Source organism: Scylla paramamosain, chromosome 27 (genome assembly GCF_035594125.1).
Source record: "Scylla paramamosain isolate STU-SP2022 chromosome 27, ASM3559412v1, whole genome shotgun sequence".
NCBI classification, from domain to species: domain Eukaryota; kingdom Metazoa; phylum Arthropoda; class Malacostraca; order Decapoda; family Portunidae; genus Scylla; species Scylla paramamosain.
This window is the reverse complement of record NC_087177.1, coordinates 5,469,249-5,484,883: the sequence shown is the minus strand read 5'-3', so window position 1 is coordinate 5,484,883 and position 15,635 is coordinate 5,469,249. Positions and strand designations below refer to the sequence as shown.

The 15,635-nt window shown below is 43.2% G+C and overlaps 1 protein-coding gene across 4 annotated transcripts in view; it reads right to left on the bottom strand.

The window, feature by feature from the left end:
* Window positions 1–696: 696 nt before the first annotated feature.
* The window catches only part of LOC135114074 (small conductance calcium-activated potassium channel protein-like), a 157,293-nt gene continuing 142,354 nt past the window's right edge, over window positions 697–15,635 (bottom strand). For 2 of the 4 annotated variants that reach the window (XM_064029753.1, XM_064029752.1), the window contains exons 6-10: window positions 11,929–12,064; window positions 8,227–8,337; window positions 6,300–6,427; window positions 6,106–6,175; window positions 697–5,297 (exon numbers count right to left, since the gene is read on the bottom strand). In XM_064029753.1, the coding sequence (XP_063885823.1) occupies window positions 4,776–5,297; window positions 6,106–6,175; window positions 6,300–6,427; window positions 8,227–8,337; window positions 11,929–12,064 (967 nt within the window). In that variant the 3' untranslated portion in view covers window positions 697–4,775. Of the gene's footprint in view, window positions 5,298–6,105; window positions 6,176–6,299; window positions 6,428–7,602; window positions 7,714–8,226; window positions 8,338–11,928; window positions 12,065–12,125; window positions 12,262–15,635 lie in introns of all 4 variants that reach the window. The other 2 variants (XM_064029754.1, XM_064029755.1) reach the window with 2 other exon arrangements.

Below are 15,635 nucleotides of genomic sequence, written 5' to 3'. Positions count from 1 at the left end.
TTGATATTTTCATAAAACAAACATGCCTTATAATATTGTTCTTACAGTTTATTAATTTTCTTTCATGCCTTGAAAATACTGTTCACTTCAATAGATCATAAGATTAAATGACGATAAATAGTAAATTGATAACTGTTGAGTCGCTATGAAAACTGATACAGGAAGAGGTTCGAGGCTGTTCGACTCTATTCGGGACTATACAGTGCTGCCATCTATAGAAGACATTACAGGAAACATACAAATTTATTAGGCAATTATTGTGGTTTCTATTAGCCTGTTACTGCCACTAGTTTGTATTGTATTTTCATGTACTGGGCAGAAACTCTACTTCTATGTTTTATGCTGCTACTTTCTTTTGTCCTTTATCATCACGGGATCTCTCTCCCCTTAGGCGTTGGTTTCTTACCTTTTCAGCTCGGCACCATCCCTTGCTTCATCTTTGCGACCCTTGACTGCCTCCTGACACGCACACACCGGTCTTTCATTTGTCCTCATAATCTTATAATATTCCCATAACATATTTTCAGTCGGGATATCCTCTTTACTCTTCATTGATAACATACATACATCACCATTATAACCTTCCTTCGATAGACTACTACTCTCTTGAGCATCACCGCAATGTAAATACTGTCTTTTCGAGTTTCAGATCATTGTGTTGTTTAGAAAGAGCTTCAGGAAAGAAAAACACACGAGTATACAAAAGGAGACATATATTTGCCACGTCAAATGTCAGCGTCGTCATTATTAACAATGACGTCATTGTAAGAACACAGGATGACGTAAGCAATCAGCTGATGGGAAAGCTTCTTAGAGGGGACAGGAGAATTAAAAGGAATGAGGAGGGTGAGAGCAGAGAACAACTTAACCATAAACTGAAACATTTACTTGATAAATGAATGCAGCAAACAAAATCAATCGTGTAATTATATGAGGCCAAATAAATGAATAAACAAACAAATAAACAAATAGATGGAAAAATGCATATCCAATACAGATGAATATGTAAAGAAATATAAGATGAGAGCAAAAATATAATTAACTTATTAAATTACTCATTAACTAACTGAATAAAGAGTGTGTAACATTCCATAAACTGAAGTCTGCCCTGAGCAAACCTCGGAGAAGTCCCGTGGCATGAAGTTGATCATGTTACAAAAACAACTATTGGAATGTAATTTTGAGTATAATAAACAAGTTTCAAGTAACCACCAATTGAACATAATCTTTATACAGTTCTGCAGAGAAGGGGTACCTATTCATACGATTAAAAGGTAAATGTAACAATGATACAACGAGCAGAGAGAGAGAGAGAGAGAGAGAGAGAGAGAGAGAGAGAGAGAGAGAGAGAGAGAGACTGGCTGGGTGGGAAACGTGAAGGTATGAGGAAGGCGGGTGAGTGGGTTAGGTGAAGTGAGGCAATTAAGTGAGGAAAGTGAGGGTGGAGAAGGTGAGTACAGGAGAAATTACTTGGAGAAAGTGAATGTGTGAAAAGATGTATGTGACGGAGGTGTGTGTGAGGAGTGAGGTGAGAAAAGGGTGCGTGGAGACAAGACGAGTGAGTGTCGTGGGAAGGGGTGTGAGAAGGTGAGTCAGTGAGTATGAGGAAGTGAGTGAGGTTCCATCAGCTGCACCGCCCCGCCCGTCACACCGTCAGGTAACAGAGCAGCAAGACGAGTGTTGGAAACCATTACAACATCCCAGCCATACGACGGGCGCGCAGGGCCGGCACAGGGGAGGGCAGCGCCACCTCACCTAGAAAATACGCGCGCTCGAGTAACCTATATCAGAGGTATGTAGACGAACAGCGGTGCCCACGGTATATACAGGACAGCGCTGTGTGTGTGGCGGCCGACCCTGTCCCGCCCGTCGGTATAGAAAATCATGTGTTTCTCTTTTCATATAAAAGTAGTACTTAACAATGGTAACAAGTAAACCTAGAGTACGCGTCGGTTACATATTAATGATCTTCAGAAAGAGATACGGTACTGGACTTTTTTTACATGTATATATATTTATATATATATTTATTTATATTTTCACTTTTATATTCTTAATGAAAATAAGTAACATTGGTTGTGACCTTTCCGGTGTGGACAACGTCCCTATATCCTAACTTTGCAGATACATAGGCAAAAACTTTGATTCTATAATATAATTATCATATGGAATACTATGGACTTGAAAAGCATCATAAATTCATGATGTGAAACAACAACACAGAATGTCAGAGACACGGGGAAGCTAACTGAGAGAAAGGACAAGAATCAAACAACACCCCAGTGCAACAGCAAAGCTTGTTTGTAGGATTATATATGCATATCATTATATCTATATACATATATGGAAAATATATGCATATATATATATTTGTTATATGTATATATATCTTGATTTTCACAAGTGGTGGTTTCTTTATAAAGGGAATAATAAAGTTTAATAAAATTATTTGACCTTGGTGAAAGCTAAAGGCACAGCACCCTTGTCAACACCTGCCCGGGAGTTAATGACGAGAAGAAAGAACTGCAGCTCCTAGTGGCTCCTCAGCCCAGGCGGCGGCGGGTCAGTTCTCACGGAGCTCCCAGGGAGACACCGTCGCCCACCCGTCCGGCGAGGCTCCGGGAGACATAGCACTTAAAGGTGGCGACGAGGGTTACAGACTTATAGGGAAAGAAGAAACTCGAAAAATGGCCTTTCTTTCCAGTCAGCTATCATTTCCTATTTCCATTACTAAGAAACACCGTTAATGAGCCCTGATAAAAATATAGGTATCATTGTTGTTTTTCCGAAAAGAATTTTGTATATCAATATTTACTTTCCAGTTACTAGTAGGTTGTATACTAGAAGGTAAGATTTTTTTTGTATATGTATGTATAATATATGAATGAATGACTTATTTGTACTAAATCCACCGTAGTAAAAACAGTGTGACAACCACTCACACAGGGTAGTGCAGGAACATGACACAAGCCTCGGAGATTATATAGTATGTGGCTCCGTCGCTGTCCCAGGATTTTCGATCTTCATGTGAGTAGTGATGATGTCTTATGAGAAACAGAGATACATGTACATCTGTGTGTGGGCATCATGTCGAGTTCTGTAGTACACAATTTAAGAAACCGTCTCTTTGCCGTGAGGTAAAGTTGCTCGCTCACTGACCTCGCCCACGAAAGCACTGTACGTAGGCCACAGAAGCACCTGGACGCGGGGACAGGGTGAGGACGTGAAGCACCAGAGCCAGCAGCCGGCCCGGCCTGGCCTGGCCTGATATGTTAACAGCGGCGGCGGCCCGGGAGCTCCGCCACCGTCAGAAGGCTCTCCTCTCCCTAATCTGAAGTTGTTGTTCAGACACCCGTGGGCATCCCTTCAGAGGAGTGTTTTGTTTGCGCCTCGCAGGGTCACAGGTGCCCGCGGGTCCGTCTCCACCTGCGAGGTGACCGTGCAAGCAGCAGCATCTTCAGATATCGCCGGATTTTTTAATTGATTTTGTAGGTTTACTGTTGAGAAGAATGCTCGCACGTGGTGACTGTTCGCCGCGGGCATGACACTGGGTAGTGCACGTAGGTTGAACACAGTGTTGTGTTATGGACGCACGCGGCGGTGTTTTTCACCTGTCGGTCCTGCTGTGAACATTTACAGAATATTTATGTTTATATCATAATGTGTTGCAAGTGTTCATTCGAAAAATATCAAAGACATTTGGAATCTGAACACACACACACACACACACACAAGCATACACGCGCGTGCGCATTCATGCACACAGGCACGCACACACGCACGCACGCGCATGCAGACACAGACACACACACACACACACACACACACACACACACACACACACACACAGGCCGTGTGGGTAAACGCCGCCCAGTGTCGCCGCGGCGGCCCAGGGAGAAGAGGATATTATGTTGTAGACGAGATAATAACCAACCACCCTTTGTAGTTCGAGGCAGTTGACAAGTAAAGTCAAGGAGTGACTTCAGGCTCATATTTTCTGTTATTACGCCCGAAAAAAAATAATATTTTCTATACTCCTCAGCTACACCAACAATAATGCCCTCCAGCAGAAGATACATCTTGGGCCAAAGTAACTCCTGAGGTAGGGATGACTGTCCGCCAGGGACTTAACGCCATCGACTAACCTATGCTTGCCTAGTAGTCAGGAGAAGCTGTGGCTACTGCCAGTTCATTCACCTCGTCGGACACCCCAGCGTCCACCAGGGACTGAGGTGACCCCACAGTGGCGGCTGGTGTTCTCTGTGTAGCGACTACAGCGAAGTGATTGCTGGAGAGAACTGACACTCGCCCAGAATATTTTCTTAAAATAACTGTTGGGTTTCGTGATTTATGAACAACCTAAACATCACAGTGTGTCGAGATATTTCACGCTAATTTTCCTACTAATAGCGACTGTTAACCTCTGCTGGAGTTGTATTGATGGTAGAGCACCGAGGGGGGACCTAGCGCTAGACACGGTTCAGGTGTCCTTCCTCCGTAACTGCTTGCCTAATATCACATTGTGCACTGAGTGATATGAAAAGAGCGGAGGTTCGTAAGGTGGGTGGGAAGATAGCATGGGGTGAATTGGCCACACAGTAGCCATGAAGTCCCCGTCATAGACAGTACTCAAGGTGGACCGCAAGAGTGTGAAAGTGATATTGGTGTGATGGCGAGTATTGAAGAGAGCAGAGTGCGGACACCAGCAGTAGCCTACAAACAACGTCACTTGCTACTCTCACTTCTGCTGCTGCCCGCAGCTGGACGGCTTGACTTCATGCCTCCGATTTGGGCAGCGACTGTGCGCTCAGCGCTGTTGGCGACCGCTCCCCTGACAAACTATTTACAGCGGTCGCTGGCGCCGGAAGCCCCGGCAACGTCGGACTTAACCCCGTCCTGGGGTACAAGGGCGGCGGCACATTGCTCTGTGTTTGTTGCTGTTGCTGTTGTTGTTGCTGTTGTTGTTGTTGTTGTTGTTGTTGTTGCTGCTGCTGCTGCTGTTGTTGCTGCTGCTGCCAAACACTTGCACTTCTCGGAGACTGACTAGCCGTAAGGGCTGGGTAGCCGGTGGCCCGCGCCGCCATGTCAGGATGGAGGGAGTTGGAGGAGGGGCCCGTTGAACGCCGCTGATCCAGCAGTTCCTGGTGCTTCTGCAAGCAGCGACCCATCACGTCCGGCAGAGCATCCAGGGACTCCTGGATTGAGGCAAGGCGGTCCTCCATGGAACCGACTCGTTCGTCCAGCATGTCTTGACGCCCGCTCATGTCCGACACCAACTCGTACACGGTGTTCTGGGTCTGGAAGGAGAGAAGAGAGTTACTCCACACGCACGAGTCCCTTGCGTGGAGGAAACTGAGGAACAAATCTGCGAAAATTCTGAATGAAGAGAAAATCACATCTCTCTCTCTCTCTCTCTCTCTCTCTCTCTCTCTCTCTCTCTCTCTCTCTCTCTCTCTCTCTCTCTCTCTCTCTCTCTCTCTCTCTCTCTCTCTCTCTCTCTCTCTCTCTCTCTCTCTATATATATATATATATATATATATAAGGCTTAAGTTGATATCAATAGTAAAGGTGGAAAAGATGTAAGCTACCCATGGACAGAAATCAGATTTGACCAGCCAGTCAGGTTAAGGCTTCCTCACTCACTACTCTTCCATTAATCCAAGTTGATCACCCTGACCGCTGCGGCACTTCTATAAGATCTCTACTGTACATGTATAAAATTTCATTCCCAGGATCAAGGGCTGCTTTTTGGAGCTTGTTTATACTGAATTACATATTCTCATAAAAATAATGAATTTACGAAATGTTATAGAATTTTTTTTTCATTATATAAAGATGACTGATAATGCAAACAGTGCGAACAGAAAATGTGTTACTCAACACATCTTTCAACATAGCAGCTGGTAATTATCCTTCATTAACAGTGACGGAGTTAATGACATAACGTGCCTCTCTTCCACCCTACTCTTCCCATTGATAATGGTGATGGTGATAATGGTCGTTAATGGTAAAAATTATTTTATCTGTTTATTTATTTTTAGGCATGATTGCAGTCTCTGGCGGTGTGGGAGGGAGAATGGAATGAAGGGTAGGGAGGGGCGTCACCTTGGCCATGTCGGTGATGGTGTTGGCGTTGTCCATGAGCTTCCTCTGGTCCATCTTCACTTTTCTCAGCCTGTGATGGAAACATAGTGGTAAGTGTCCAGCTATCGGGCACAGCTACATTACTGATTCATTCCAGATAAATATCACAGCAAGACAAAAGGCAACTGAAGGCGAGAGAGTTAGAAGACACTCACGCGTAGATGGCGAGAAGGAACTTGCGCTGATGGGTCCTGACGCGGCCGTGGTTCACCTTCTTCACCAGCTTCGTGTGCTTGTATATGAGCCACGTCTCCCGCAGCACGTTGGCCGCGGAGTTTTTTAACTGTTAAGAGTATTACATTTAGTGTTGATGGAGGTGATGGTGGTGGTGGTGAGGCGTTACAAACTTGAGAGAATTAGGGAATAAGGACTTGATAAACTTTTCTAATTTCATGAATGGGAAGCGCGGTTTGTAAATAACAAGATAGTATACTCATAAGAAACATATTATTTCCCGCAAATTACGTTATTCTTACTCTAGGTGTTCCTTCTGTAGATATTATGTTTATTCTTTCATTCCTCTGTTGAATTCTTGACCACATGTACATTACATAAGAAGAGCTTAACTACTGTAGTTGCCAAATGACCGTATTTCACATATACACACTCACAGTCGCGCAAACGCATGCACACGCATTACGCATAGTACATGTGCAAGCACTCTCTCTTTCTCTCTCTTCACATACGAAATGACATGTGACATGGCATTGAGAGACGAAAATTTCAACCAGAAATTACATGAATTCAAAATCAAGTTTTATTATAGAAGATAAGAAGACTGCTCATGTTTTTGCTTATTTCTAATAATTAAACACACACTGGCACCCACCTACATACATACACTATATTAGTCGCTACTAAACACACAGGCAGTACATAGGGACTGGGAAGAAGGGAGGAGAGGGACACTTAGCTACAGGATGCTAAGTTAGTAGCACCCATGCATGACGGGGACAGGGACAGGGGCAGGGGACAGGCTGAGGGATGCAGGCCGTGGGCGGGATCCAGGAAGCCTGGCACGCCACCAGCACCGACCCCCCTTCGCCTCTTCCTGGCCGCCAGTGAACAGGACGAAGCTTACTGCTTTAAGATGAACGAACATCGAAGTTTAGTGTGCCTGTACATGTTTGTGACTTGTGGAAAAAAAATATGGTCAGTAAAATTTTATTGACACTCTGCCTTGCCAAAACTATGTTACTTTTGTGTCTAATGTAACCAAAAAACATCAGCAATTCTTAGTTTGTGTGTTTGCCACTCTCATACATTATTAATGTATATTACTGGAAATGTTGCAGAATGTCAATGTAAATATTTTCCTCATATGTCATTGCACATTAAAAGGAAAGCCCAGCATCCTGTTATTTCCTCATGCATGTCATGAAGAGTTGAGCCGAGTGTTAATGATGAAAAAAATTCTGATCTACCAAAGCCCCAAAGGTCCATTTCCACTCGCCTTACCCTCCAGTTCAGCTGTTTTTCCATCATTAGAACAATAACTCGCTTTTCAGCTGGTTGTAGTTGAATTTTGGTGAGCAAGACCGCCACCACCAGAGCCATGCTCCCGTTGCCCTGTCGGCCCACACCCAGGGAGCGGCGATGGTGATGGTTGTGATGGTGTGGTAGATGTGGCAGCAGTTGTGGTGGTGATGGTAGTGGAGACGTTGGTAGTTGATTTGTTGTTGAACATACAAGTGGAATATATTGATGGACCGGGGAGGAAGGGAGGGCGGGGTGGGGGGGAGGAAGGGAAGTGGAAGGGTAAGACAGGAGGGAGAACAGGTAAAAAAAAACAGGAGAAAGAGATACAACATCAATCTAAATATAAAAAAAAAATACATTAATACACCGAGCTATCACGACATCGAGTGGTGGGTTCCCTTGTCGCCTGCGTAGCTGTGAGGTCGTTTCCATGGACTACGTGATCACCTCTTCATCAGATCTCTGAACACAACAACTTCACAGCTCAGGATGTCGGGAGTTAGCTACAGGCAGGAGGAGGATGACGAGTGAGGCAGAAAGGCAGGTAGCGTCCTCACAAATACAAGCTGTCGTGCTGTGAGAAGCGTCCGCCGACACACTTACCCTTTTCGTTAACTGGGTGTCCATCATAAAATTGTGAACATGTTTCTCCGCTCGGCTAAGTTCCATTTTACGTGAGACCACAGCGACCAGTAGTGCTGTGCATCCGGCCCCCTGGTAACGCAGTGGAAGGAAGGTTAGTAACACGCTGAGAACAGCATTCATTCAAGTTATTCCAGGGCAGAGCAGGTTAGGATTAAAGGTGAGTTACAAGGTGAGTGCAAAATAAAAGATCGAGAAAAAAATTGGAAAAAAAAAAATTACAGTCCGGAACGCTAATTTACCAATAAGTAAAAAAAAAAAAAAACATAAGTGCTACAGAGGCACTCATCTCACAAAAAGTTAGAGAGCCCCATTAGATATTGAAAAATATGTTTTTGCATGTGCAAAAAATCTAAGCCAATGTTAAAGGGGGTTATGTGATAGCAAGTGCTTGAGAGGAGGTGGACCATATGAAAATTGTTTTCAATAGAGTATGTGAAATAATTTCACAAAGGGGCATATCTTTTTTCATTCAACTTGCATTTTACATATATAATAAAAAAGCTATATATATATATATATATATATATATATATATATATATATATATATATATATATATATATATATATATATATATATATATATATATATATATATATATATATATATGTCTCTATCACTGTTTAGAGATCCATTTTTCTAAAAGTAGCACTGTCATGAAAAAAAAAAAAACACTGGAAACAAAGTACAAATTTTCTATTGAAACTATGAAATACTGTAAAATTTGTATTTATCTATGTCAAAGGGACTAATTACGGTCACTTCTGGGATGGACTGCTAAATATACATTAATACTGAGGCATGAAATAAATGGAATGGATCAGTGTTACTGGACAACAACCAATGTTACCAGGGACGTCATCATCAAATAGACAACATTCTACCTACAGTCACTGTAATCAGTTTAAGGTCACATATCACTGTCTAAACTCCTAAGTGTCATCCTCAAGGCTACAGTTTTAATATTGTTAGCCTACTTCAAGATCACTGACTGAGATTTAATTTAACAATCTGAGAGCTACTGAGGCTCCCGAGGCTGGTGGCGGGAGGTCACAGCAAGTCATCGTAGGTGCAGCAAGCTGGGTGGTGCGTCAAGCGCTCAGTGGTAGGTCACTGCTTGCTGAGCCTCGACCTTGATTTAGCCCACCAGCGTCGGATGGCCTCCACGAGCTGCTCCGCCCACATGCTCTGCACCGCGCCCACACAGCTAGGTATTCAGCATACATAATACGAATATACTGGTCAAATTATGTCATAATTATGACACAACCTCATCAACTGAGTATGGCATGAATGTCTGGCTGGTGAGCGAGGAGGCGGAGCGTCGGGAGGAGCAGCCAGGTTGTTTGAATTAATGCCTTCAAATATCAGGGGATTTATTCACATACAATACTCATCTGACACAGCTAAACCAGTGTGCAATCATTCTTCAAGTACATCCTAATAGAGGAAACAAATATATTTACCTAAAATGAAATAAATATATAAAAATATGCATAAGAAAATATTGTTTCAACTCTGTCACCAAGAACACTCCTTTGTTGAACGAACCATGCATATAAACTCATGCACCACTGTTTGCCGGCCGTCCCGCGGGCACATGCGTGCGGCCCGTTAAAAGTACACCCTCCGCTCAACTGTCTTTGGAATGGAATAAGATAAAACCCACCCGTGACTTGACACTTTCTCATCGCAGTAATTTTTATTTTTGTTAATTTTTTTTTTATATATATATATTTTTTTACTATTATGATTACTTTTTTTTTTTTTTTTTTTTTTTTTTTTTTTTTTTTAGTAAAATGACTAATTTTCAACAGATACATCAGCTAGCAGTGAGCGGGCAGCCGGCCCACCAGGGAGCAGCGCCCATCACCCCTGGCCGGTGTATCTTTGACAGACTGTAATCTGTAAGGCAGAGAGTTAACCAAAATAGCAGTGCAATTCCTTTGCTTTAAGAGATACTGATGATGAAGTTTATTCTGATAGCATTCAAGAGAATATTTAAGAATAGTAAGATAGAAACTAAGTCTTTGTTTGTTACAAGAAGCTTCTGTTTAGGGTATGATTGAAAGACCTGGTACACATGCATGAGCAAGAAGCTGCCTTAGCGTCGAGAGACTATGCAGGACATCAGCTGTTGACAGGCCGCTGCGGAGAGGACGCTGCCAGGCCATCCCTCGGGCTGTTGGGCGCCGTGGCTCAGAGGGAGGGGGAGGGACAAGGGGAGGACAGAGAAACCTTGGAGGTGAACACCAACCGATGCATAACCACTTCGAGAACCATGTCTTTACGCAAGGGAGAGGCAACGTGGAGGGGTTAGTGTCTCTGGAGGAGAAAAAGGCCTGATGGAGGACGTGTGCCAGAGGGCGTTGAAATTACGGAAGTGAGTGTCTTCCTTACGACATGAATCGATTCTGAATGCCAAAGCGGGACAATGTTGGGTCACCTTTTCTCTTGTCCACCGAATGGTTCCTGAAAGAGAACCTTTACGACCACACCAACTACATAAGCTCTTGCCTAACGGTGATGCCTGCCTGTTACAGTGTAAGAAAAAAAATGCTTGGAAATGCCAGAAGTCTTCACAACCGTCCTTAATAAATTCACATGTATTTCACTTTCCTTTTTCACCCAATAAATGTCTAGAGGCAGGTGACAATACCTAAAAGAGTTCCTTATCATCCTACCTGTGGCTGTACCTTCGTCTACCAAGAGTTCCTAAGTGCGTTAGGTGAAAGGTTTAAGGATTGAAAATACATCTACATGCATATTTCTCTTGAATTAATGCCTATCTTTTGTATATTTGACATTATTGTCGTACCATAAGTCACCGAGGCTATTTCGTTGCATGGATGTTCATTTAACTTAACTCTTAAGATCACACTGAGGATAAAAGCTTGGTGTTTTCACTAGCGATCCACAAAAACTCCATACTCACGTCTCTCAATGCCGCCTGCATTAGTAAACCCTATTTAATTTCTAAAAACAGAAAATTTTGTTTAGCATCACTCCTGTAAGGACATTTGGCTGCCCCACGTGAGTCCCAGCGAGTCTGGGAGTGGCGCGGCGCCCCTCCCGGTGGCTCTGTCAACATTCCGCTGATACGTCTCAGTGCAAACCCAGCCCTGGTGCCTCAAGCTAGAGACTCATGCAAGGTCGTCTACCACTCGCTCGTGAGGGATGCACAAGTGAAATAGTTAATGGTAGTAACAGCAGTAGTAGAAGTAATAGAAATTGTAGTAGTTAAGTAGTAGCAGTAGCAAAAGTATTAGTATTAGTATTAGTAATAGTAATAGTAAGTTATATTAATAAGAGTAAGTGATAACAGTAGTAGCATATACAACGCACAATGTACAAAATCAAAAACTCACTATAAATAAGCTAGAGAGTGAATTAATAATCATAAAATCAAGAATACAAGTCATGACTGATTAGTTCAGCAAAAAAAATAATCATCCTTTTTTAATATGAGTTAATGTTTAGTGATAATATGAGAGTGAAAAATAATCATAACCAAAGAAGGTAAACGATGAAGAGGATTATAAAGAGAGAGTTGGTCATCATTAACTCGCAAGGCTTTAGAGGGCTGGGTTGAGGCTAATCATAACTCTCTTTTGCGTCCTGAACCTCGTTTGCTCTTGCACCTGAGCGAGCAGCACTTACCATGATGCCTGTGGTCACCGCTATACCCCTCCCACAGTAAGTATTTGGGACTATATCACCGTACCCCACGGACAAGAATGTGATCGCTATAAGCCACATGGTGTTCAACAAATTGGCATGTTCTTCGTCATGGTACCTGTTGGGAGAGCGAGAGAGCAGTGACAGGTAAGAGGGGCAAGGGATAGTCGGCCACTTACCATGATTCCACAAGCCACAGCGATGGTCCTCCCACAGTACGTGTTAGGAACTATATCCCCGTACCCAACACATAATATAGTGACAGCGATGAGCCACATAGCGTTAAGCAGATTAGCATGTTCTTCATCGTGATACCTATAGAGTACAAGACATGACCATTAAGAGTGACTCCCGGGACAGGCCCGAGGTTAGGTCAACCACTGAACACCAATCAGGGTGGACAACAACCAGTAAGGGGCGTGGTCATCAACCGGGTGATTCATTGCAAGAACATGATTGGATGCAACATTTAAATGGGAGTGGTTTGATGCCAAGGGCTTAATCTGACGGTATACACCAAGCAGGCCGGTATCAATCTACACAACTAGATGGCTATTGGCCAGGAGGAGTTAGAGAGTGAGAAAGACAACACCGAATATCACGTGAGCAGGGCACGTGACGAGTGAGAGCACGTGGCGACAGTTAAGACCATGTGTTCATAGCTGTACTATATTGTAGTTCAGGACTGAGCCCTTATTTATTACACTTAACCCTTCTTAAGGAGGGTGAGCTTCATTCAGAGAAATAATGAAGCTCAGTGATTGAAACACAACATTTAGGGCTCCCTTAACTGGGCCCTAGACGTACTCCGGGCCAGTCCCCATCGTGGCTGCCCCACCACAACACCGTAGCCCCAACTAGCCCTCAGGGGGGACAGGGAGAGGGGACAACAGGACAGGATTGGGGAAAGGCTAAAGGAGAAGAGGAAATGCAGAAACATTGGTAAAGGAGCAGAGTAGTAGGAGGAACGTTAGGCAAGGAAGGACTAAAGATGAGGAATGAAAACAAGGAGAGAATGAGACAAGAGATTGGTGATAGTGAAGGTGAGATAGGGAGGTGATAGGAAAGATAAGGATTAGACAGCTGCCAGAGTTGAGCTAAGGAAAACAGGAAAATGCAGGTTGGAGGGGTAACATTAGTAATGAATAATAAGAAGATATAAGAAAAGAGAAAGAGGAGGATAAGGGGAACAAGAGAGGGAGTAGGAATGAGGGTGGAACATGTATCCCTTCAGGTCGAGTTGAAACACTGATCACCTGAGTTGGCAAAGTGAATGAAATCTTGGAACAGGCATAATGAAGCAGTAGTATTAATAGAATGACTTGCTTTGCTACATAAGATGGCACTTGATCTTAAAGCAGTAGTCAAGTAGATCTTATTGCATGCTGGACAATGAAGAGTAGTAGGTGGGTTAATGCAAGATTGACTTCGAAAATTGATATGTGATTTAATGCAGCACTTTCATCGCCTGAGGTATTACGGAGTGACATATTCGTGAAGGGAAGGTAATGCTGGACCTCAGGTTATGAAGGTGCTTCGTTATACCACAAGGGAATAAATGCATACTTCTCGAAGGCAATCTTTTACTGTTATTCTGACCACCCTTATGCCGCGACCAAACAAGAGTTGGGGCTACTGTCTTGTGGGAGATCTCAAACATGGTATAGAAGACTTGTTTTACTGATTGTACTATAGTAACTAGACTAACAGCCATATTCTATAGTAGAAAAATGTCTAAGTGGCAAAAAAAAAGAGAAAAAAAGAAGGAAAATACATAACTGTGACCCACAAGTAGAGTAATGATGCCATTCACAACTACTAAGAAAAAAAAATCACACTACTGATGCTGATAAACAGGTAATGTACGAGAGCCCGACTGTAATGTGAGCTCGCTGGTTTTTTTAATATTCTGCAAGAGTAAACCACAATTAGAAGAGAGAGAACTCAGTCATTACCGGACAGTGAAGACTAGTAAGGTTGGGCTGAGGTACATCACTTTGTTGGCGTTATGAAAATTACTAGCTTTTTTTTTTTTTTTTTTTTTTTTTTTTAGCTAGGATGAGTTCTAAGGCAGGATATGGTGGCGTGTAATCTCAGCAGCCCAGCACGGCAGCGGGAGGCGGCGGTGGGCTCTGCAGGTGATGGAATACGTGCTCAGCTTCTAGTTGGTATCTGCCTGACCACCGTGGAACACGCCCGCCGCCTCGCCCGGGGCTGTGCTGGGCCTGAAGGTGAGTGAAGCATGCACGCCCGCCCTCAGAGGGGAGAGCTCAAGGAGACAAAATGGGTCCTTGGCAGGAAGGGTAATGGACTATGTGATGATCCTTTAGCTCACTCTGTTTGGCTTCCCTGACCTGGAGGTAAAGCATCACCAGAGCCACCCACGCTATTGGTCAATACAGATACGTAGGAATGATGATTATAAAAAAAAAAAAAAAAAAAAAAACAGGAAGTCCAAGCTGATTTGTCATCATCAGTGCATTTAATATCAACAATTAATCTTTCGGCGAGGAACAGAGCAAGGTGTAGCTTATGCACAAGAACGAAATCTAAGAGTAATGCTAAGTTTACGTAAGCTGTGACCGTGCCGTGTGTTCCTCGCCTGCTCAGGTCGTGGCTCGGGTGCACGGCTGTGATACTGACGTAAGTGTGACGAGTAGTGATGCTGATATTGGTGACATCTATTGATTCAACCTCCAAGTCAGTAGTTCTCTGCGTGGGAAGGAGAGAGAGAGAGAGAGAGAGAGAGAGAGAGAGAGAGAGAGAGAGAGAGAGAGAGAGAGAGAGAGAGAGAGAGAGAGAGAGAGAGAAGGACGAAGAGCCACAGCCGATGGGTTAATATGTGGTGTAAGTTGCACCTTTTTTTTTTTCCGGGCCTTGTAATCACTGAACAATTAATTCAATTTGAAAAAAAAAAAATTATGCTTTCAGCCATTTGACCTTAGTCATTTAAGATAAAACAGACAATGAATTACATTTTACAATAAAATTTCATAAAAATGTTTTTTACCAAGGCTTCCAGGTCAGAAGTGAAATGCTGAAGTTTCCTGAGCAAGTGAATATCACCCAGCGGCAGACTCCTGCTCCTCCCCACGCGTCAAGGCACAATAGCGTCCTTGTGCAAATGTAGAGTATATAATTGAAGTGCAAAAATAGGTCATCAGTAGTGAAATCAGAACAAAAAATATTAATAATTTGATCTTCAGCGTACCTTTGGCAACGGGAGTAGAGGAAACACTACTACGGACAAGTTGTGAGTGATCTTCTTAACCATCAGTGACCTTTATACATGTGAAGCAGCCCGTAAAGGAGCAATATATACTATAACACTGTATAGATACTCTTGAGCTGTGAAAATGGTGCAGAAGTTAAACAATATGGAAACCCCAGTGACGTGGCAAGGATACCTCTTTGCACTGACACTGTTTCAATTCTAAACATGCAAATTTCAGGTTGTGGTGAAAACAAGAATCAGGTTTCCAGTCTCTCGCACTCCCATTGCCAAAGGAAGACTATTGAAATCAGGTAAATAGTTACTGAACGACAAACCAGAGTGAAATTTGATTTGCAAGCTTTAGAAAACAGAAAAAGTAATGAGTTGTGTGTGTATTTACATGTGTGTTTGTGTGTTTGTGTGTGTGTGTGTGTGTGTGTGTGTGTGTGTGTGTGTGTGTGTAGATGTGTGTGTG